Source organism: Anneissia japonica, unplaced genomic scaffold (genome assembly GCF_011630105.1).
Source record: "Anneissia japonica isolate Jap-2015-1 unplaced genomic scaffold, ASM1163010v1 scaffold6792_len961167_cov158, whole genome shotgun sequence".
In the NCBI taxonomy this organism is placed as follows: Eukaryota; Metazoa; Echinodermata; class Crinoidea; order Comatulida; family Comatulidae; genus Anneissia; species Anneissia japonica.
The window spans coordinates 551,551-578,070 of record NW_022701523.1 but is presented as its reverse complement, the minus strand read 5'-3'; the positions used below and the strand labels follow the sequence as shown (position 1 = coordinate 578,070).

Genomic DNA, 26,520 nt, shown 5'->3' with positions numbered 1-26,520 from the left:
GTTAACAAGCCACGGACCAACCTTTATATTGTGATCAATGATAAGATTGTCAACTTAGGCAGGGGACAATTATGAAGAATATACCAACTGAACCGGACTTCAGTTACTTCTTTTATAAGATAGAACTACAGTCAAACTTCAACTTACTGTACAGGTAAGCCTCGTTTAATTTAAAATCTAACGAAAGAGGTTAACACGCCACAAAGCAACCCTTATTTGAAGAATGATTATTGTTTATTAGTTGTATGGAATGATAACAGAAAATGCTTCGTCAGTTGCATATACATTTCAATTAGGTATGTGTGCAATTAGAGATAATTTTATTATACAAGCAAAATAATAATCCTCCCATGACACAAACCACAAATAGTAACAATAAAAAAGAAAATAGGCGTCAACACACTGTACTTGGCGTGCCTGTCAAATAGAATGAAGTAAACCTTAACACATTCAAATTTACACTGGAATGCCATTTGCACACCATTCAGTTTATCTGCGCAAGCGCAGTATACTCAGAAAATGCTTGGTGAGCTGTAGCTAGAATAGAAGTAAAAAACAAAATAAAAAGAACGTCAAATAAGATTACAAAGACTATATAGTAAAGAAAGCAATGACGTTAATACACGTTGAATAAACGTCACTCAAGCAATTGACAAGGTCACCCCTATCCACAATTCGCCCTTTTAAAGTATATTAAGAAATGATGCTTAAATAGAAGCGAGATGCCGATTGAAATGTTCATGTCAATCACCTGAGCTATTTCGTTCTATCAATTTTGATAGAACGAAACACGACGCTCCTTTCACGCATTACATATTATGACCTTGCACGGGCCTTGTATTTGAATCAATGCAAAAATACGTGATTAACAGTATATTCTGAATTTTACTACATTAATATATTTACTGTCAGTCTGCAAATACACAATACTAATATATATATATATATATATATATATNCTGTCTCTTATACACATCTAGATGTGTATAAGAGACAGTATATAGCCTATGTTACGCTATCCGATCCAAAATATTTTTATTTGAGATACTTTTTATTTTTAAATATAAATATTATTTTTCCACTTAAAATTGTCTTTACAGCGTGGACTTTTCCTTTCCAAGGTTGTTCTTACGAGATTTGGGATATCTTGGCAACTTTTTTTTTTGTTTTTTGTTTTTTTTTGTTTTTTTTTAAATATATATTAAAACATTTGATTTGAAAAAAAAAATGGAAAAGACCAGGCATTTCCTTAGAAGTTGAATATTATAGCACTCGATGAATACAAAATGTTTAATAGCAAAGGCTTTACAAAGACCTTGTTTAGTGTTTGTATAAGAGAATATATTATACACATAATATTATTCTAAACAGTCTAAACGAGGTAACATCGATTTAAAATTTGTCATTGCTTATCTAAAAACGCTGTGGTTGGAGGTTCGGTACCGAATCCGTTATTTTCAGGTCTTAAAGATTCGGTACCGGATTTGTTGTTGTCAGGCGTCCATTTTCGGTACCAGATTCGTTGTTTTCAGACCTTAAAGATCCGGTACCGGACTCGTTGTTCTCGGGACATTAAGCTCCGTTACCGGATACGTTATTTCCCGAACGTCAAGTTCCGGTACTAGGCCTAGGCCCCTACTGGCCTAGGCTAGGCCTAGTATCAGATCGTCGTTTTCAGGTTTTCCCAGGGTTCAGTACCACCAGCAGTAGGCATTGGCGTAGTCGTCGAGGACGGCGCTTTTGAAAGGCTAAGCCTTCCATGGTGATTATAATGCTCCGCCGTGTAGGCCTAGCTAGACTAGGCATTGGCCCTAGTAGGCTAGCCCCCACCCCCACCCCCCCCCCCCCCCCCCCCCTCCCCCCCCCCCCCCCCCCCTCCCCCCCCCCACCTAACCCTAGTTGACAGAGATAATTTAATAAAATAATACTAATAGGCTTAGATATTGGCAATAGGTAGCAGCCTAGGCCTCACTGAGATGTAGCCTATAGCCTACCTAGGGCCAGGCATGTTCTAGTAATAAAAACACATCGCATCGATATGTCTATCATGAACAAATTAATTTAAAAAAAAAAACGTCAGTTACTTTACTATCTAAATATTTTTGTTGAAATTATGCTTATCATTTTGAACTACTGTAAAGTTTGTGTTGATTTGTCTTGTAATTTAACTTTAATTTTTTTCATTATTTAATTATATTATTTTTTATTTGTTTACTTAGTGAAACCGCACCTTTTTACAAGCTGATTTCTTTCTTGGTTTCTGGTACTTGCGTTGTATTATTATGTGGTGAATAAATTAATTTTAAACACCTGCGATGAGGACCTCTTTGAGTCAGCTTCGCTATAAGAGCCCTTGAAATATTCTTGGATAATACCAAAGCTCAGTCCATAATATCACTGCTATTAACTGCATATATAAACATGATGTGCCTATATATGGCCTTCATGATGTGTTGCCATCATGACCATATTTAGGAATTATACTTGTTTTTGGCAAATAAAATGTAATAGTCTGGGCAGGGATTTAGCACTACAGAAAAATACAATAAAAATCAATAAAAAATACAATAAAAATCAATAAAAAATTACAATAATATTTAATAAATGAAAACAAAGCAGTAAAAAAAACAATTTAAAATCCTGAATATAAATCTACATCTGGATTTGATTATCATTTGCTTAGAACATTTATTATTTCCAGATAAATAAAAGCATATGAATATATTTATTTCCAATAAAAATTCCCAACACAATATCCATTAATCATGTATGGCAAATAACTAGCAAGATCAAAATTGACTGTCTGTATGGTCCCCAGAAATGGAAATCTCGTACTTTATAAAATGTTTTCTATTGTGTCTAAAATTGAACTCCCAAATGTTGTAATACGCCACAGTCTGTCTGAAAGTGCACGTTTTATTTGACTGTTGATATTTTACCTCATCAATGCTATAATAGTTAATTTAATATTAAGTTAATAAAATATTTAATAAATTAAAGTTAAATAATTAACAATACAAAAACATTGAGTCAGGTCACCTTGGTGTAAGTTGTTGTATTTTACTATCGTTGTATAAAGGGAATACCTTTACAATGAACAAATATCTAATTTATTTGTAGGAATATATACGTATAGGTTATATATATTAAGTATATTTTGTTATATCTGGGGCAGAAAGCAACTGGGGTCTGACCTTGAAGCATAATCATTTAATTAAAAATATTGTAACATAAACAAGAATATTAAATAAATTAAATCAATAATAATTAAATCATATCACTCATCTCTGACACGTCACAAGACCTTCCCATAGTAAAAATGGCAATCATTATTTTGTCGCTCACATCACGAACTAACACAATCGAAGTAGATTGTGTTAGTTCGTGAAATCACAGTTGCGCGTCAAAACGAGCGCGTATTGGTTGTCAAGCAATTTTGTATTCTTTACCACACAAAAAGTCCTTAACGACAACAGCGCGTATTTTGACGCGCTTTTTTTATTTCACGAACTAACACAATTGAATTTAATTGTGTTAGTTCGTGATGTGAGCGACGATTTATTCAATCTATAAATACATATGATCAATATAAATACATTTCTTTAAAATATATATTTAAATCAATATGTTAATACACTGTTTTTATATAGTTTTGTGAGCGATGTAGCTGAGGCCTGGATATAATATATGTATTAACGTATATCAACTGAATGTCATGATAATAAAAAAAATGTTTTGTTTCAATTCTGTATGTGGTAGATTTAACGAAATAAAATATCCTGAATGAATATTGTGGAAATAAAAGTAAAAAGATTAGATAGGCAATCTTGTCTTGGAACATATCGTCAATGTTCTCGTAGTATTAAAGAGTCGATCCGCATTACACGGGCCGACCGAACAGTCTCTCATAAAGCATAAATTGTGCAAAAATGAGATACATTAGCGTTTTATTAGGACTTCCATTAGTTTGCCATGTTTTAGTATGCCAACAATTTCTGCTCTTCTCCAAATCTTTTGAATATGGATAGCAGAAAGACAATTGCAAAATGCAGGGAATATGGACAGAAGAAAGGCAATTTTTGATGACAGTCCAAGTGCTTGAGGAACACGTTGTGTATTCTGTCAGGGTCTTAAGTTTTACAGGGTGCGACGGGGGCCGGCCCACCTTTAGGGAACGGTTCCCCTCCAACGGTCGGGGAGAAAAACCATAATTCGTCGGGGAGAAAAAAAAAATCATTTATTTTGTACATATTGTGTACATAATTATTAGTAGTCTCTAAAATCGATTAAATAAGCCTTTGAAACCCATAAATTGTCAAAAGACCACTTTCTGAACATTTTAAGCGACACTGGACCTCACCCACTTTGTTTTCGTCAGGGAAATCTTCCCCCTCATTGGGATATCGCTTAAAACCTATACAACCAATATCAATTATTTCACAATATTATAATCATAATTGGGGGGAAGAGGGGAGCAATTTTCTACTTTTGCGCCCGGGCACCAAAACCTCTAGCCCCACTACTGCAAGGAAGCAATGATAGGAATTGAACCGGGTACCAAGAGATATCTACGGTTTAATGCACGGTCCAGCACACACACAGTGGCTACCACTAGTATATCTGATTGAGCTAAACTGCTGGGACTGATTTCAGTGTGTCAGATGTTGCTTATTAATATTAATATACACTTTGGATAAGTCGACATGAAAGCGTTCTCACAGCCGTTCTGCAGTCATTGTACCGTAAAGTCACCAAGCGTCACTGCTTCAAACATCCAGCAGAAGAAAATCGCACATTACAAATTTTGGCACGTCATTGAGGTTGAAAACTTGCAATGTAAGTTTCTTAAAATGTAAACATAAAATTTCAGTAATGCTTACTATCAGGAAAGTAAGCAATTTTATCTTGCATTCAATGTTATTTTCTTTTTCTAAGATCCAGAATTAAAGGTGAACGTTATATATTGGATCAAGATGAGCTATTGTTTTAACTCAACAATCTTGCACTCTTATCATGGCATATGTTCTTGTGTTCATTAGTACTTGTTGTGATGTTATCATGTGTATGGTGCACACCTAGAAGAAATGTACAAGGTTAGTTACTAGTAAACCAATTTTACTTTAATGTTCAGTCATTCATTCTGTTTTTATTATCCAACTCATTGCAGTATAGGTCAAAAAGTGAATTGTAGGTAGATTAACAACTATAAAAAAAATTACAAATATTTACAAATTAATATGTAACAAGCTGTAACCTTAAAACACAGGAAAAAAACAATAAAAAGGGAAAAGCTCAACACAAAAATCAGCATCACAAAAAAAAAAAAAAATCAAAAAAAAAAAAAAAAAAACAAATTAGACTAAGAAAAAATCGATACCTGCAATATGTTTATGAATAACAGCAAAGGTTTCAGCACAGCATCATTTTGCAGGCCTGATTTGTTTGTGATTAGAATGTAAACCGTAGTGGTTATTATTGGATCGAAGGAATCAAATGGTTTGAAGTGCAGGGACTTAGTCAAAAAGGAAGTAAACCGTTTGCAATGTACCTGAGTGTAAGTGCTTGTTCACATAATGATCCATTCTTTGAGATACCGTACTCGCGCGAATAAGAGCCCGGGGGCTTAAAATATTTTTTTTGCATTTTCTGAGGGCGCTTATTCAAACGTGGCGCTTATGTAAACAGAGTGGAAATTGAGGGGGCGCTTATGGAAATAGATAAAAATCGAAGGGTTCTTATGGCAAATTATTAAATTCAAGAGGCATTTTTTGAATGAAAAAAGATTATGTAAGGACATTATGAATGGTGGTTAGGCGGAAAAGATAATCGTCCAGAGAACATGGCTGATGACAAGAATGTGTGAATATTTACATAATAGCAAAATAGCAGATGCAATCAGTGGTGGTGGGTAGTGGTTAGCTTTTTGGCCATCGGCCGATTGAGATTAGCAGGATGGCAGGACCATTGTATTTTTTCTTAAAAACTCAGATAAGAATGTGCTAAAGGTCGGAAAAAGAAAAAGAGGAGGAGGACTAGGCATAGACAAATATGTAAAAAGATTAAAGTTGGAAATATACTATCTGTCCAGGTATCAGAGCTCTCATCTGTCCAAAAGAAATATCCTCATTTTGATATTGACCTAAGAAGAATGTGTTTCCACTCTGCAGCTCAAATCATGCAAACAACCACAGTCCCATGATTGATTGGATTATTGACGTGCTAAAAAGAAAATATTATGATATTATTGAGGGGCGCTTATTCAAATTAGAAAGGGCGCTTATTCAAACGGGGCGCGCGAGTACGGTACTTGTGTAATATTATCGATATCTTAATACGGTATATAACTGCGTCTTTTGAAAACAGAAACGATGTTACATGTATTGGAAACTCAGCATAGATGTAGGTGTAATACAGTGTTTGCCTTTGGTTTGACATATGCCTTTGCAGGCTCTTTTGAGCATGATATTCATATTTTTTAATAAAACGTTTCAGAATATAATACAATAATTGCGAATCGTATTTTCAATAATAGTATGTATGTGTGTAAAGTAATATGAATGTTCTTTGGAATTTAATATAAAAAACAAAGAATTATGTGTATAGTGTAGTGTAAATACCATGATTAGGCCGTTGTGTACTTTCCGAAGTATGTTCATGTCTAATAAAAATCAGATTTGGTCGTTTCTAAATACCTAAAAAATACCATCTGCTGAACGGTGTTTCAAAGATTAGAAAAAGACATATAATTTGACAAAGAAACTAAAATGCTATAATGTAAGTATTTCTGTTTCTATTTTTAAGTATTTATATTTTTTTTTATAGGATTGCTTGCGATTTGCTTTTTTAGTGTTTCCCAAGCACATGTGAAAAAAAATTGACTAGCTTTGACCTCTTTGGAAATCCTCAGGAATGTGCTTGATTTTGTGTCATAATTTTGAATTTTTCTTTCAAGTTGTTGACCTTTTGAATTTTGATACCAGAAACCATTTCTAATAATATAAACAACTTACGAAGTTGACGAATCAGGGTGCATCGCTAGCTGGCCTGACGCAATCGGGAAGGCATTTGTCTTCAACACAATCGGCAAAGTTGGACCAGGTTCAACCTTCCCGACAACTGTCGGCGACTGTCACCGATAGGGTGAGCAATTCTATGGAAACTGAGCTTCACGGAACGCCGCCACACAGTGGGCTAGAACGCAATCAAAGTGTGCCAAAAGTCCATTTTGGTGACTATGGCTTTTAAACTTTTTTTCATATGATTGATGAAGTGTATACCCTGGGGAATCTATCCTGAAAATATTTTACATTTATACGAAGTCTGGTATTTTTCAACAAACTTCGGAGAATTGCTTATAAATATTTCAAATACTATAATTGACTACATTATATAAAACACGATTTTTGTCTTATAGGAAAATTCGTAATTATTTCAAAGCGTGCACGTTTCTTCTATAGTAATGTGAGACCACAAGTATATGTTTTGGTTTAAATTTCAAGTTTGCATAAATAATAAATCGTTGTTTAAACTACTGAAAAAATATTTTTTTAAAAAGTGTTTTTAGAAAAGTGAAGGAGGAAGTTTAGATTCATGTGGATTCATGCTTTGATTTCTATATATCCATCTTCAGTAAAGTATTGGCTTTATGATGGTACCAAATTTAGCTGCTACTTGTTGCAACTTTGCGAGGTAGACGCACTTTTATCAGTCTAGTTTCCATAAACGTCAGACGAGACCGCAATCAAAAGGAATGTACGCGTGTACATTCAACATGCTCATTCAAAGCGTGGAAAAAGCGCTCTCCAAACATTGACACGCTGAGTTAGCAACATCAATTCTTCCAATATTTTGTTACTGTGTAGAATAACTTAATCAAATTTTGAGCTGTCTTATAAACCAATTCTTATGATCAAGATTACATCTAGAAGTATATCTAAGCATCAATTGTTTGCAATCGTACATGCTTCTGATTCATCTACGAAAATAGACCGTGCATGTAAGCAATGTATGGACTTTCTGTTAGAAATATATGCTGTCGATAAATCAGATTTTCCAGATGAACTTTATTCAAATACATCCAGGACTGTAAAATTCTTCCTGTATCAACTTAAGGAAAGATGGACATCAAGTAAGCGAATATTAGCGCTATTTCTCAAAAAGAACAAATCATGGCTTGACAACAGCATTGCACTTTCGGATGAAACTAATACTTTTTTGCAACAGAACAGAGAACAGGATATTCCTTTAACATCAGCAGAACACCCACATGAGTCTTCAAAACAACCAAAACCTGGACGTCCTATCAAAGTATGGGAGGATCTTTCAGAGAGATCGCGAAAGAGAAAAGCACATGACATGCTGACACAAAATGAACCAACTGAACTTCATTATGCAGCATCGCAAGGGGCATTCAAGAAGAATCGGGATCTAAAGTATGTGCTTAAATTTGCAATGATGACTCCCTCACGTCCTACCAAGATAAGGAAACTTATTTTAATTCCTGTAGACAAACCAGAATCTTTCACGGCAGATGAGGCATTGTCCCTCTTCGTAGAATCAGACATGACTAAACGATCTTACCAAACGATGAGGTCTGCCGCAAAACGCAAAAGGGCTAACATTTACCCTCCTTAAATCAAAATAAGAGAAGCAAAAGAACAATGTTATCCTGATGGTATATCTGTCTAAGAAGACTCAGCAAAAGTGCCACTTCAAAGCCTTCTTGATCACACTGCGCTGAGAATTATTCAGGAACAAAAAGAGATCATTACAGAAGTTATTGAAAACCTGGAAAATGAACTATTTTCATGCAAGCTAATTTGCAAATGGGGTTTTGACGGGTCATCTGGTCAGAGTTAATACAAACAGAAATTTAACAGCACAGATCATTCTGATGAGAGCATGTTTTGTACCACACTTGTTCCTCTGCAACTGAAGTTTGGAGAACGCGTCTTATGGAAAAACCCAGTGCCTTCGTCAACACGATTTTGCCGTCCAATTCACTTGTAATTCAAAAAGGAAACTACTGAATTAAGTCAAGAAGAATACGATAGAATTAATGATGAAATTCAGCAATTGCAGCCAATAAATGTAACATTGGATATAGACTACGATATGGATGCAGCCAATCCAAGAAAATACAATATGCTGGTGACTTTTGATTTGCAATTGACAATGGTTGACCAATAGGTTATTAATGCATTGACAAAGGCCAAGTCGTCTATGCGGTGCTATATTTGTGGGGCTACTCCTAAAATATTTAATGACATAGATGTTTTACCTAGCGCAGCTGTAGAAAATTACAAGTATGGACTCTCTCCACTCTATAAGTGGATTCGATGCTTTGAAATGCTGCTTCATATTTTGTATCGTATTCCTGTAAAAAAGTGGCGTGTGTCATCAGAGCAAGATAAGGCAATAGTTGCTTCAAGAAAGAAAGAAGTTCACGATCGGTTTCATGCAGTACTTGGATTGAAGGTTGATGGACCGAAGCAAGGTTCTGGCAACACAAACGATGGAAACACCGAGCGAAGAGCATTTAAGGATGAAAAGAGATTTTCAGATATTTGTGGTTTGGATGAATCACTAGTCTACAGAATTCATATGATCCTCATTGCTATATCGTGCAAACTTCCCGTAGACCCTCATAAATTTGGAATATTTTGTTGGAATACCGCAGAGCTACTTGTCAAGTATCCATGTTCTGTTAATACATGGAGCAACAATCTTAGCTTCCTCAATGCTTCCAATTGGCATTATGAGTGAAGAGGCGCAAGAAGCCAGAAACAAAGACAATAAATCATGCCGGCTTAAGCATGCAAGAAAAGCCTCAAGAGTTGACACAATGAGCGATGTTTTTCATCGACTTATGGTTAATGGGGACATTGTAATTAGTAGATCGATCAAAGAACCACAATCAGAACCACTACCTACTGAAGTGAAGAACATGCTTAAAGACCAAAGCCTTCAAGTGGATGACAGCGACATTCAGAAACTGTGGAATCATAAAAAGATCTCTTTTAGTATTAACATTTTTTAAACTCGACAAATATTATGTAATTATTTAATACTACATTATTATGATCAAGGAAATTGTGCATTACATAGCTATGCGTGTGTTCTGTGAAAAATAAACTGTATCGTTATTTCAAAACAAATAATTAGTAGGTCTATTATATATTTTTGAACATTCTAAAAAAGTGCAAAACAAAAGAAAGAAATCATTCTAAATTAGTAAAAGCATTATTTTTCAAGGATTTTAAGCATTTGGATAATTAAGGTGTAGGCCTAATATCTGACAACGTCGATTGACACGTAATAAAATGTAAAATTAATTTGGCTTGGTATTATTACGAATTTTCGCCCCGTCCAATCGGAAAATGTAATTTGGTGACGTCATGAAAAGTCAAATGCTCCCAAAAGAATTTCGTATGTCTAAAAACTCCTTATGCATTTCAAAAACCATTACAATATGAAGTTGTTTCGGTATTACAATGGAAATTGGCTTCGTCCAATCAGAAAACAGTAAAATAGTGACGTCATATAGATTTGAAGGTGCTTCTATTTAATTCTACGGGTATGAAAACCCCTAGAATCTTCTTATGTTAGCTTAAATTAGCCTCTGTAGTTAGTAATTAATTTTGGCACACTTTGACTTCAGTCTGGCCCACTGTGCGCCGGTCAGACGTTTCAAAATTTGATCAATGAAATTATCTGGAGTTTGGACTTGGGTACATGCGTACATTGACGACTTTCTTGACTTACCCGCCAGGGGGCTGGTATCTCTAAACGGTTGTTAGTAGCCCGAACAGAGGGCCTCTTAACTTGCATGATTTTCTATCAAATTATCATTTTTAAATAAAGAATACCATAAGCCTAATCAACACAATTTTCTCCCGACGGGACGGAGGGGGGGGGGGTGTTTAATAGGCTTACCTTTTCGGGGAGCTTGGAGCGCTCGTCGTGGAATTCCTGGCGGCGCCCTTGAGGACGCGTATTACTTACGTGTACTGCAGAAAAAAATTAACTGGCAGGATACCAACAATCTGACATTAAACTTCCTATCCTTCTTTAATCATCTAAACCTAATTCGAATAGCACAATTTTTTGTAATGTTTCATCTAAAATTAAATTATCTTTTTGTTCCACTTTCATTCAGACTTACAATTTTTGACAACTATCATGGATAATCGTTTTCCCGGTACTCAAAGCTTGATTTGTGATATATTTGTATGGTCTGGTATAATAAGGAAAGAAATTCATCAATTTGTTCAAACATGTTTAGCATTTCAACGTTCGAAAGTTTATCGACATACCCGGTACCTAATTGGAACATTGGCTGTACCTGATCCCGGATTGATATTCCTCAAAATCATGGATACTCCTACTTATTGCTTGTGTCGATCGCTTTACTCGATTGAGTGTTGTACTTCCATCTACCAACATCACTACCGAGATTTTTGCCGAAACATTCATCACTCATTGGGTTGCAAATGTTGGTAAACCTTCAATGATTTTGGCAAATGGTGGCCAACAGCAGTTCGAGTCTCCTTTGTTCAGAGAATTTATTATACTGCTTGAAACTAAGCCAACCTACACAGCTGTATACCGTCTACTTATATGGTGGAACGTTTTCACTTAAGGTTTCTAACTCAAGGCATCTCTGACAGTTCGAACTAAGTCTGACATTGGACGCTCTCTAGCGGCATCAGTGTCTCGTGCATTCCGTCTGTAGACCATTCGATCAACTGCGATGCATTCGATTACCATCTTAATTTTTTTCTTTTTTTTTTGTATGTAGATTCAAGAACATGTGGCGATTTTCCGTGCGTCTTTGGAGTCGAATGTGTGGATATTGACCCTAATCGTGCGGATGTATAAGCTAAGTTGTTCGTCTGTCAAAGTTGCCCACCGGGAGTCGATTAAAATTGTTTTTAACAATAACAATTTGGAAATTTGTCTTCTAATTAATTTACAATAGTTGCAACTAATATAAAAATCAATTACGTTACGAATGCAGGTTTTTGACACAATTGGCCTTTTCTGAGTGTCATTCAAACTTATAAACTAACCAATCAGGTTAGTTAAAAACTCGTTTAAGGGCATTTAACAATCGAATGGATGTTATTTAGTTTTTTTTCGTGTGCATTTTAGCAGTTTGAACGCACAGTATTACGATGCCATTGTCTGTATTTACTTTTACAACAGTAAGCCTATCTCCATTCGTATGATAATGATTAGATATTGGCTAAGTATTGCCATCTTTTGTATGTAGATTTAAGAACGTGTGCGAATTTGCCGTGCTTCCTGGAGTCGAATGTGTGGATGTTGACCGTGACACTGCGGATCCATTGGCTACGTTGTTCATCTGCCAAACCTGCCCACCAGGCTATTTTGGAGACGGTGTCACTTGTTCATGTAACAAAGTCTTTAACAATAAAAGTTTTAAATCGTCTTCTAAATGTTTTACAATAGTTTCAATTAATACAAAACAATTTATGAGATACGAACTCACATTATTGTCACAAAAAAATGGTCTTTTTGGAGTGTTATTCAAACTTCAAATCTAACCAATCGCATTAGTTAAGGAAGGACTTGAGGGGCACTTAACATTTGGATAAATGGCATTATTAATATTTCTGTTGTGTATTTTACAATTATATTCAGTATCACGGTGTCATTTTACTTTCTCAACAGCAGTACTATCGCAATTTATATGATAATGGGGCTAACCTATGCTCAAATTTTTATGTAGGCCTAGATTCAAGAACGTGTGAGGACTTTCCGTGCTTCCCTGTAGTCGAATGTGTCGATGTTGACCGTGATCCTGCAGATCCGTTTGCTAACTTGTTCATCTGCCAATCCTGCCCACCATTCTATGTTGGAGACGGTGTCGCTTGTTCGAGTAAGAAAGCATCTTATTAATTTAAAACAGTTTATTGCAATTAGTATAAAACCAATTTATGAGATACAAACGCATGTTATTGTTACAATTGACCTTTCCGAAGTATCTTTACAACTAATCAATATGAGCGCACAATTATATTTAGTATCACGATGTAATACTAAATAATTTCTTCTCTATGTAGAATATACGTGTGCGGATTCGCCGTGCTTTCCTGGAGTCGAATGTGTTGATGTTGACCGTGATCCTGCAGATCTATTTGCTAAGTTGTTCGTGTGCCAAACGTGTCCCCAAGGCTATTATGGAGACGGTGTAGATTGTTTTTTTACAGTTAAATTTGTAAAAATTGTCCTTTTATTAATTTACAATAGTTATAATTAGTATGCAGAACACTTCATGCTGTACGAATGCACATTATTGTAACAATTTGCTTTTTCGGAGTGTCAGTCCAACATAAAAACTAATCAATTGGGACAGGGAAAAACGCGCTTGTGCCAAAAACACATTATGTTTTTCAGAACGTACAAGTTTACGTTCGTTTATACTGTTGTTTTCTGGCACCTCAGTAACTATATCTGAAGGGTGTGGCCGGCTTTGCATTTTTGAATAATTCAATTCAATATAATGATTTACAAATTCGTAAACTATGCCTGGTCTTAAGTATATCCATAAATCTCCGTCTAGGTTATCAGTTCTTTGACAATGATACTGCTGTAGGCCCATAATTATGCAGGGGTTCCAAGTCTCCTGTAACTCGCGGGAGTCTTCCGGAAATCGGGACGATCTTCCGCACTCCCGCAAACAAGCAAGAATCTCCCGGAAATAAGCAATCCCCCACCAAATTCATAATATTTGTTTAAATATTTTATTATCAATTGTTTCATGAAAATCAGCGCCGATTGGCATCACTGAGTTCAGTAATATATAAAATTAAATTTGTTTAGAATGTCATAACCACTACAGATTAGTGGAGAATTCAATTCTATTTTTTTTCCAAATTATTATAAAACAATGTGGAAAATTATATTATAAAATGTATGTATGAGAGTGTCATTTCTGGCAATCTAAAGGTGCCATAATCATAAATTTTCCTACCATGGTGGTGATGAGGTAGTAGGCCCTACATCTGGGAAATTCCCTCTCTGTCACCACCTCTTAACTTTGGATGGGTATATTTTCAAGGCTAATTATGTAAAAAGAGGGGCTTCCTTTCAAAATGAATGCTGTAAGTTTTGGGAATTTGTACTACTGTAAAACAATAAAAAAAATCCACTGTAACAAACATCAATCTGTATCATGGAGTGTATTAACTGGCATTGCCATTAAACCACCTAAACTACTGTATAAACCAAGCTTGTTTTGATTTATTTTGTTTTTGAAATTCATGTACAGTGTATGTACTGTACTATTTCGAACAGAATCATATGCTATCTTGAAAATTGGGCTTCAATTCTAGTTTTTACGGTATACTATTTGTATACGAAAAAGCAAACAAATGTTATTCGATATATGTTGGTGTACTGTATTCACTGCATGTTTAAAATACTACAAATAGTGATGTAATGTGTACCAACCCATCTGAAGGATGTTCGTCGGCATCTTCCTTGATGCCTACAACTACGACCGATGTCCCCATTGTGTACCTATACGTTATTCTTCCAATCTTTCAACCTTTATTTACTTTCATAATACTTCAATAATTTATTTTCAAAATCACAAAATAAAAATTTTATTAAGGAAGAGAGAAATGATAACACATCTACGAGCAGTGATGCATACCATTTAGTGTTATGCGAGTACATTCTGTTTATAATGGTTATACACAGTGCAGATGATGACGATGCATTGTCTGTTAAAAAGCGTACATAAACTGTATGTTTTAACATTCTGCAACGCTTTGAATTTAGACTTTATTTTATAAATATTTATGGTTGTTCAAACAATTTGTATACATCTAACTGCAAAGTTAATACACTGTAGGCTCTTTAAATTGGAAGATATTAGTGAGACAGCATACAAAATAACTCCAATCTCTAAGCCTCATCATGAAACATACTTTGTGTAGAAAATCTTGTATGCATATTTTCTTTGTGAAAGAATAGTGTGCCCTTAAAAAATGATAAGGTTCACTGTTCAGCAAATCCGTATCTGTTGGAATAGAATGAACTATTTTGATAGAGCTGTTAGAATCAATGTATGTGTCCGCTTAGTTAAAAGTCTCTTATGCTAAAAGGTAAACTCGATAATATAATGATATTATCCGAAATTTATAAGGTGGCAGTTCCAAAAGCGATCAAAGGCGCACTATAGCCTACAAGTGTAATTCCCTCTGAAAACAGTTCCAGAGAGTAATTGGAAGCTGGTTCCAAAGAGATGCAGAAGCAAAGGAAGAAACCATTGACCATAGGCTTTGAAAGAATATTTTGAAACAGGAAGGAGGTTTCTAGAAGATGAACGGAGACGGCGAGATGAAGTATACTTTGCAATCAAGGCGTGTACATTGGACGGGTGACTAGAACATATTGCTTTGTATGTGAGAACTAACAATTGAAAAATAATTCGTTGCTTGATCTTCAACCAGAGGAGTGAGTTACAATAATCAAGCCTAGATAAAAATAAATATGCAAAGAAGTTGCCGAGGATAATACCAGGAGACGAGGACTGATGCCCTCAGATGAACGCATATACTTCAAACGGTCAATGATATGTCTTATTAGTATTATTAATAGTATTAAATTTGTTATCAAAAACAAGTGGTAGATTCAGATCTGCAGAATGATTACTAAGTGAGAGGCATTTAGCCGATCAAAGACAGTGTTCACATCTCTCCTCTCAAACTTTATCTAACTAGAATCTAGATTGTCATGTAAATAATTATCAGATTTTGAAAATATATATATATATATATATATATATATATATATATATATATATACTATTTAGGTGACAACCTGGAAGGTAAAATAGACATGTTTTATGATTTAGTTGATGCGGTTAAATAGAATCTTCATCTCGTCCTAGAAGTACGACTACTCAATAGTTCGATCATGAGTTACTTACTCTACTCAAAGAGAAAGAAAGATATTTTCGAACATCTAGGAAATATCCATCAAATTTTAACCGGGAGTTGTTTCTTCAGGTACTACTTTATCCATCGACCTTAAATCTAACTCCAAGCATTTCTGGTCATGAGTTCGTTGCAAACGTAAAATCAAAGCCATATCTATTTTGTACAGCATGGTGGACAAACTACCCACAGTGTTGAAACAAAAGCTCTATTATTTAGCAATTGTTTTGAATATCATTTCAGCTCCGAATTACAGGCTTGCCATCATGATCTTTCCAATATTCTGATCGGCATTCTCAATACCATTATTACTGTTCATGATCGTAGTGACATTCAGACTTACCAAAGTTCAGTTGATCCTCATACGGCCTCTGGATGTGATCCCATATGCAACCTGCTTCTTAAAAAATGTTCTGAATCGTTTTCTTATCCAATTCCCAACATTTTTACTTAATTACTTCGATTCATTTTCCAAAATTTTTGAAATCCTTGAATATCGTACCGATACATATGTAAGGTTTCACAAACAAGGTTCCTCATTAGAGACCTATTTCTCTGCTGTCATATATATCTCAAATTTTTGGACGAATTGTTTTTAATATTGTTTATTTTTAACTCGCTCCTATTAGTTTAGTACCCGGTAGGTCATGTCAGATTAACCTATCGTGTCTCCTGACTTCTGGGTATACGAAGCTATCCGTCGTGGAAAACAGTATGATCTGATTTACACCCCACTTCCCGTGCGCTTTCGATCAAGTTCCACACATTTCACACATTCTTCTGTTACTTAGGCTAAAATCTGTCTCTTATACACATCTAGATGTGTATAAGAGACAGGTTCAGCAAATCCGTATCTGTTGGAATAGAATGAACTATTTTGATAGAGCTGTTAGAATCAATGTATGTGTCCGCTTAGTTAAAAGTCTCTTATGCTAAAAGGTAAACTCGATAATATAATGATATTATCCGAAATTTATAAGGTGGCAGTTCCAAAAGCGATCAAAGGCGCACTATAGCCTACAAGTGTAATTCCCTCTGAAAACAGTTCCAGAGAGTAATTGGAAGCTGGTTCCAAAGAGATGCAGAAGCAAAGGAAGAAACCATTGACCATAGGCTTTGAAAGAATATTTTGAAACAGGAAGGAGGTTTCTAGAAGATGAACGGAGACGGCGAGATGAAGTATACTTTGCAATCAAGGCGTGTACATTGGACGGGTGACTAGAACATATTGCTTTGTATGTGAGAACTAACAATTGAAAAATAATTCGTTGCTTGATCTTCAACCAGAGGAGTGAGTTACAATAATCAAGCCTAGATAAAAATAAATATGCAAAGAAGTTGCCGAGGATAATACCAGGAGACGAGGACTGATGCCCTCAGATGAACGCATATACTTCAAACGGTCAATGATATGTCTTATTAGTATTATTAATAGTATTAAATTTGTTATCAAAAACAAGTGGTAGATTCAGATCTGCAGAATGATTACTAAGTGAGAGGCATTTAGCCGATCAAAGACAGTGTTCACATCTCTCCTCTCAAACTTTATCTAACTAGAATCTAGATTGTCATGTAAATAATTATCAGATTTTGAAAATATATATATATATATATATATATATATATATATATATATATATACTATTTAGGTGACAACCTGGAAGGTAAAATAGACATGTTTTATGATTTAGTTGATGCGGTTAAATAGAATCTTCATCTCGTCCTAGAAGTACGACTACTCAATAGTTCGATCATGAGTTACTTACTCTACTCAAAGAGAAAGAAAGATATTTTCGAACATCTAGGAAATATCCATCAAATTTTAACCGGGAGTTGTTTCTTCAGGTACTACTTTATCCATCGACCTTAAATCTAACTCCAAGCATTTCTGGTCATGAGTTCGTTGCAAACGTAAAATCAAAGCCATATCTATTTTGTACAGCATGGTGGACAAACTACCCACAGTGTTGAAACAAAAGCTCTATTATTTAGCAATTGTTTTGAATATCATTTCAGCTCCGAATTACAGGCTTGCCATCATGATCTTTCCAATATTCTGATCGGCATTCTCAATACCATTATTACTGTTCATGATCGTAGTGACATTCAGACTTACCAAAGTTCAGTTGATCCTCATACGGCCTCTGGATGTGATCCCATATGCAACCTGCTTCTTAAAAAATGTTCTGAATCGTTTTCTTATCCAATTCCCAACATTTTTACTTAATTACTTCGATTCATTTTCCAAAATTTTTGAAATCCTTGAATATCGTACCGATACATATGTAAGGTTTCACAAACAAGGTTCCTCATTAGAGACCTATTTCTCTGCTGTCATATATATCTCAAATTTTTGGACGAATTGTTTTTAATATTGTTTATTTTTAACTCGCTCCTATTAGTTTAGTACCCGGTAGGTCATGTCAGATTAACCTATCGTGTCTCCTGACTTCTGGGTATACGAAGCTATCCGTCGTGGAAAACAGTATGATCTGATTTACACCCCACTTCCCGTGCGCTTTCGATCAAGTTCCACACATTTCACACATTCTTCTGTTACTTAGGCTAAAATCTGTCTCTTATACACATCTAGATGTGTATAAGAGACAGGTTCAGCAAATCCGTATCTGTTGGAATAGAATGAACTATTTTGATAGAGCTGTTAGAATCAATGTATGTGTCCGCTTAGTTAAAAGTCTCTTATGCTAAAAGGTAAACTCGATAATATAATGATATTATCCGAAATTTATAAGGTGGCAGTTCCAAAAGCGATCAAAGGCGCACTATAGCCTACAAGTGTAATTCCCTCTGAAAACAGTTCCAGAGAGTAATTGGAAGCTGGTTCCAAAGAGATGCAGAAGCAAAGGAAGAAACCATTGACCATAGGCTTTGAAAGAATATTTTGAAACAGGAAGGAGGTTTCTAGAAGATGAACGGAGACGGCGAGATGAAGTATACTTTGCAATCAAGGCGTGTACATTGGACGGGTGACTAGAACATATTGCTTTGTATGTGAGAACTAACAATTGAAAAATAATTCGTTGCTTGATCTTCAACCAGAGGAGTGAGTTACAATAATCAAGCCTAGATAAAAATAAATATGCAAAGAAGTTGCCGAGGATAATACCAGGAGACGAGGACTGATGCCCTCAGATGAACGCATATACTTCAAACGGTCAATGATATGTCTTATTAGTATTATTAATAGTATTAAATTTGTTATCAAAAACAAGTGGTAGATTCAGATCTGCAGAATGATTACTAAGTGAGAGGCATTTAGCCGATCAAAGACAGTGTTCACATCTCTCCTCTCAAACTTTATCTAACTAGAATCTAGATTGTCATGTAAATAATTATCAGATTTTGAAAATATATATATATATATATATATATATATATATATATATATATATACTATTTAGGTGACAACCTGGAAGGTAAAATAGACATGTTTTATGATTTAGTTGATGCGGTTAAATAGAATCTTCATCTCGTCCTAGAAGTACGACTACTCAATAGTTCGATCATGAGTTACTTACTCTACTCAAAGAGAAAGAAAGATATTTTCGAACATCTAGGAAATATCCATCAAATTTTAACCGGGAGTTGTTTCTTCAGGTACTACTTTATCCATCGACCTTAAATCTAACTCCAAGCATTTCTGGTCATGAGTTCGTTGCAAACGTAAAATCAAAGCCATATCTATTTTGTACAGCATGGTGGACAAACTACCCACAGTGTTGAAACAAAAGCTCTATTATTTAGCAATTGTTTTGAATATCATTTCAGCTCCGAATTACAGGCTTGCCATCATGATCTTTCCAATATTCTGATCGGCATTCTCAATACCATTATTACTGTTCATGATCGTAGTGACATTCAGACTTACCAAAGTTCAGTTGATCCTCATACGGCCTCTGGATGTGATCCCATATGCAACCTGCTTCTTAAAAAATGTTCTGAATCGTTTTCTTATCCAATTCCCAACATTTTTACTTAATTACTTCGATTCATTTTCCAAAATTTTTGAAATCCTTGAATATCGTACCGATACATATGTAAGGTTTCACAAACAAGGTTCCTCATTAGAGACCTATTTCTCTGCTGTCATATATATCTCAAATTTTTGGACGAATTGTTTTTAATATTGTTTATTTTTAACTCGCTCCTATTAGTTTAGTACCCGGTAGGTCATGTCAGATTAACCTATCGTGTCTCCTGACTTCTGGGTATACGAAGCTATCCGTCGTGGAAAACAGTATGATCTGATTTACACCCCACTTCCCGTGCGCTTTCGATCAAGTTCCACACATTTCACACATTCTTCTGTTACTTAGGCTAAAATCTGTCTCTTATACACATCTAGATGTGTATAAGAGACAGGTTCAGCAAATCCGTATCTGTTGGAATAGAATGAACTATTTTGATAGAGCTGTTAGAATCAATGTATGTGTCCGCTTAGTTAAAAGTCTCTTATGCTAAAAGGTAAACTCGATAATATAATGATATTATCCGAAATTTATAAGGTGGCAGTTCCAAAAGCGATCAAAGGCGCACTATAGCCTACAAGTGTAATTCCCTCTGAAAACAGTTCCAGAGAGTAATTGGAAGCTGGTTCCAAAGAGATGCAGAAGCAAAGGAAGAAACCATTGACCATAGGCTTTGAAAGAATATTTTGAAACAGGAAGGAGGTTTCTAGAAGATGAACGGAGACGGCGAGATGAAGTATACTTTGCAATCAAGGCGTGTACATTGGACGGGTGACTAGAACATATTGCTTTGTATGTGAGAACTAACAATTGAAAAATAATTCGTTGCTTGATCTTCAACCAGAGGAGTGAGTTACAATAATCAAGCCTAGATAAAAATAAATATGCAAAGAAGTTGCCGAGGATAATACCAGGAGACGAGGACTGATGCCCTCAGATGAACGCATATACTTCAAACGGTCAATGATATGTCTTATTAGTATTATTAATAGTATTAAATTTGTTATCAAAAACAAGTGGTAGATTCAGATCTGCAGAATGATTACTAAGTGAGAGGCATTTAGCCGATCAAAGACAGTGTTCACATCTCTCCTCTCAAACTTTATCTAACTAGAATCTAGATTGTCATGTAAATAATTATCAGATTTTGAAAATATATATATATATATATATATATATATATATATATATATATATACTATTTAGGTGACAACCTGGAAGGTAAAATAGACATGTTTTATGATTTAGTTGATGCGGTTAAATAGAATCTTCATCTCGTCCTAGAAGTACGACTACTCAATAGTTCGATCATGAGTTACTTACTCTACTCAAAGAGAAAGAAAGATATTTTCGAACATCTAGGAAATATCCATCAAATTTTAACCGGGAGTTGTTTCTTCAGGTACTACTTTATCCATCGACCTTAAATCTAACTCCAAGCATTTCTGGTCATGAGTTCGTTGCAAACGTAAAATCAAAGCCATATCTATTTTGTACAGCATGGTGGACAAACTACCCACAGTGTTGAAACAAAAGCTCTATTATTTAGCAATTGTTTTGAATATCATTTCAGCTCCGAATTACAGGCTTGCCATCATGATCTTTCCAATATTCTGATCGGCATTCTCAATACCATTATTACTGTTCATGATCGTAGTGACATTCAGACTTACCAAAGTTCAGTTGATCCTCATGACCCTTGGCCTAGTTTAAGGCTGTCTCTTATACACATCTAGATGTGTATAAGAGACAGGAGTCAATACAAACAGAAATTTAACAGCACAGATCATTCTGATGAGAGCATGTTTTGTACCACACTTGTTCCTCTGCAACTGAAGTTTGGAGAACGCGTCTTATGGAAAAACCCAGTGCCTTCGTCAACACGATTTTGCCGTCCAATTCACTTGCAATTCAAAAAGGAAACTACTGAATTAAGTCAAGAAGAATACGATAGAATTAATGATGAAATTCAGCAATTGCAGCCTATGAATGTAACATTGGATATAAACTACGATATGGATGCTGCCAATCCATATTGATTTGCAATTGACAATGGTTGACTAAAAGGTTATTAATGCATTGACAGAGACCAAGCCGTCTATGCAGTGCTATATTTGTGGGGCTACTCCTAAAATATCTAATGACATAGATGTTTTACCTAGCGCAGCTGTAGAAAATTACAAGTATGGACTCTCTCCACTCCATAAGTGGATTCGATGCTTTGAAATGCTGCTTCATATTTTGTATCGTATTCCTGTAAAAAAAGTGGCGTCTGTCATCAGAGCAAGATAAGGCAATAGTTGCTTCAAGAAAGAAAGAAGTTCACGATCGGTTTCATGTAGTACTTGGATTGAAGGTTAATGGACCAAAGCAAGGTTCTGGCAACACAAACGATGGAAACACCGCGCGAAGAGCATTTAAGGATGAAAAGAGATTTTCAGATATTTGTGGTTTGGATGAATCACTAGTCTACAGAATTCATATGATCCTCATTGCTATATCGTGCAAACTTCCCTTAGACCCTCATAAATTTGGAATATTTTGTTGGAATACCACAGAGCTACTTGTCAAGTATCCATGTTCTATTAATACATGGAGCAACAATCTTAGCCAATTCCAATTGGCATGATGAGTGAAGAGGCGCAAGAAGCCAGAAACAACGACAATAAATCATTCCGGCTTAAGCATGCAACAAAAACATCAAGAGTTGACACAATGAGCGATGTTTTTCATCGACTTATGGTAACAGGGGACATTGTAATTAGTAGATCGATCAAGGAACCACGATCAGAACCACTACCTACTGAAGTAAAGAACATGCTTAAAGACCAAAGCCTTCAAGTGGATGACAGCGACACTTCAGAAACTGAGGAATCATAAAAAGATCTCTTTTAGTATTAAAATTTTGAAACTCGACAAACATTATGTAACTATTTAATACTACATTAGTATGATCAAGGAAATTGTGCATTACATAGCTATGCGTGTTTTCTGTGAAAAATAAACTGTATCGTTATTTCAAAACAAATAATTAGTAGGCCTATTATATATTTTTGAACATTCTAAAAAAGTGCAAAAGAAGAATGAAATCATTCTAAATTAGTAAAAGCATTATTGTTCAAGGATTGTAAGCATTTGGTTAATTAAGGTGTAGGACAATATATGACAACGTCGATTGACACGTAATAAAATGTAAAATTAATTTTGCTTGGTATTATTACGAATTTTCGCCCCGTCCAATCGGAAAATTGTAATTTGGTGACGTCATAAAAAGACAAATACTCCCAAAAGAATTTCGTATGTCTAAAAACTACTTATACATTTCAAAAACCATTTACAATATGAAGTTGTTTCGGTATTACAATGGAAATTGGCTTCGTCCAATCAGAAAACAGTAAAATAGTGACGTCATATAGATTTGAAGGTGCTTCTATTGAATTCTACGTGTATGAAAACCCCTAGAATCGTCTTATCTTAGCTTAAATTAGCCTCTGTAGTTAGTAATTAATTTTGGCACACTTTGACTTCAGTCTGGCTCACTTTGCGCCGGTCAGACGTTTCAAAATTTGATCAATGAAATTATCTGGAGTTTGGCGTACATGGACGACTTTCTTGACTTACCCGCCAGGGGGGCTGGTATCTCTAAAATGTTGTTAGTACCTCCAACAGAGGGCCTCTTAACTTGCATGATTTTTTATCAAATTATCCTTTTTAAATAAAGAATATCATAAGCCTAATCAACACAATTTTCTCCCGAAGTTCCCCCCGAGGGGGGGGGGGGGGGGGTGTTTAATAGGCTTACCTTTTCGGGGAGCTTGGAGCCCTCATCGTGGAATTCATGGCGACGCCCTTGAGGACGCGTATTTCTTACGTGTAATGCAGAAAAAAATAAACTGGCAGGACACCAACAATCTGACATTAAACTTTCTATCCTTCTTTAATCATCTAAACCTAATTCGAATAGCACAATTGTTCGTAATGTTTCATGTAAAATTAAATTATCTTTTTGTTCAACTTACATTCAGACTTACAATTTTTGACCACTATAATGTATAATCGTTTTCCCGGTACTCAACGCTTGATTTGTGATATATTTGTATGGTCTGTATAATAAGGAAAGAAATTCATCAATTTGTTCAAACATGTTTGTCATTTCAACGTTCGAAAGTTTATCGACATACCCGGTACCTAATTGGAACATTGGCTGTACCTGATCCCGGATTGATATTCCTCAAAATCATGGATACTCCTACTTATTGCTTGTGTCGATCGGTTTACTCGATATTGAGTGTTGTACTTCCAACTACCAACATCGCTACCGAGATTTTTGCCGAAACATTCATCACTCATTGGGTTGAAAATGTTAATAAACCTTCACTGATTATGGCAAATGGTGGCCGACAGCAGTTCGAGTCTCCTTTGCTCAGAGAATTTATTATACTGCTTGAAACTAAGCCAACCTACACAGCTGCATACCATCTACTTATATGGTGGAACGTTTTCACTTAAGGTTTCTAACTCAAGGCATCTCTGACAGTTCGAACATTCTGACATTGGACACTCTCTAGCGGCATAAGTGTCTCGTGCATTCCGTCTGTAGACCATTCGATCAATTGCGATGCATTCGATGACCATCTTAATTTTTTTTATTTTTTTGTTGTATATAGATTCAAGAACATGTGACGATTTTCCGTCTTTGGAGTCGAATGTGTGGATATTGTGCGGATCCATTAGCTAAGTTGTTCGTCTGTCAAAGTTGCCCACCAGGAGTCGATTAAGATTGTTTTTAACAATAACAATTTGGAAATTTGTCTTCTAATTAATTTACAATAGTTGCAACTAATATAAAAAAAAAACAATTACGTTACGAATGCAGGTTTTTGACACAATTGGCCTTTTCTGAGTGTCATTAAAACTTATTAACTAACCAATCAGGTTAGTTAAAAACTCGTTTGAGGGCATTTAACAATCGAATGGATGTTATTTTGTGTTTTTCGTGTGCATTTTAGCAGTGTGAACGCACATATTTAGTATTACGATGCCATTGTCTGTATATATATTTACAACAGTAAGCCTATCTCCATTCGTATGATAATGATTAGATATTTACGGAAGCACCCAAGTGCCATTCGACTTGACGACTTGTCAAGATAATTATGTTGTCAAGTCGACATAATATACACATCATGTTGACATGGCGAGATAGATTATCTTGACAAGTCGACATACTAAAAATGTTTTGTTGTCATGACGAGATAGGTTATCTTGACAAGTTGACATAATAAAAGTTGTATGTTGTCATGGTAAGATAAATTATCTTGACAAGTCGACATAGTAAAAATGTTATGTTGTCATGGCGAGATAGGTTATCTTGACAAGTCTACATAATACATATTGTATGTTGTCATGGCGAGATAGATTATCTTGACAAGTCGACATAATATAAGTTGTATGTTGTCATGGCAAGATAGGTTATCTTGACAAGTCCACATACTAAAATTTGTATGTTGTCATGGCGAGATAGATTATCTTGACAAGTCGACATAATATAAGATGTATGTTGTCATGGCGAGATAGATTATCTTGACAAGTCGACATAGTAAAAATTGTATGTTGTCATGGCGAAATAGATTATCTTGACAAGTCGACATAGTAAAAATTGTATGTTGTCATGGCGAGATAGATTATCTTGACAAGTCGACATAGTAAAAATTTTATGTTGTCATGGCGAGATAGATTATCTTGGCAAGTCGACATAGTAAAAGTTGTATGTTGTCATGGCGAGATAGATTATCTTGACAAGTTGACATAATACAAATTGTATCTTGTCATGACAACATAACTTTTAAAAATTCAGCAATGCACACAGTGTGAAGTGTTACCCCTTTTGAGTGACTTTCTTAAAATAACTTTTTTGATAATGACTTGAAGAGCACCACATATATTCATAGCCTACTGTCGGCATAGATTGGAATGATGTTAATTCATTGAAAGAGGGCCAGTATCGACTACCTAGGCCTATCAGTATTTTTTTTTATTTTACAAAACTCTAAATTTTTACTGGTTGTTCTGTTACTTTACTGGAAAAAATTGATGGCTAAAACGGCTTCGGGAGAACACTGTGATACATTTTTTAACTGGTTGGGTAACTTTAAATTTTAGCATAGTGCATATTGACAGTTTTCATTGGTTAATGCAGGGCCGACATCACAATTTGTTTATATATAATTATTCAAGTGTTCTATTATTATTATTATTATTAAAGCAAGAAAGCTTACTAGCAAAGACAATGCCTTAATGCTGAGTATAGATAAACAATAAGGAATGAGAAAGAAGATAATGGCTGCCATTATCTGCTTTCTGCTTAGATAACAACTCAGCTCTCAAGTTAATTCTTATTTACTAGTTTTGTTTATTTCGCATTAAGTTTTATTACCGCCCATGCTTTGTTGATAGGCCAATTAAATTTCAGGCAACTTGTAGCTAAGTATCTCTAATGTATATCACTCACGCTGATGAAGTCCACAGGAGTGGACGAAATATTCGTGTTTAATAAATTA

General features: G+C 35.1%; 1 protein-coding gene across 1 annotated transcript; it reads left to right on the top strand.

Annotated features, from left to right (window-relative positions):
• Positions 1 to 54: 54 nt before the first annotated feature.
• LOC117103594 (thrombospondin-4-like) lies at positions 55 to 13,285 on the top strand. The gene is made up of 4 exons (XM_033244175.1): positions 55 to 154; positions 12,275 to 12,417; positions 12,755 to 12,904; positions 13,089 to 13,285. The coding sequence occupies exons 1-4, from the start codon at positions 72 to 74 to the stop codon at positions 13,283 to 13,285; spliced, it is 573 nt and encodes a 190-aa protein (XP_033100066.1). The 5' UTR covers positions 55 to 71.
• The last annotated feature ends 13,235 nt before the right edge of the window (positions 13,286 to 26,520 follow it).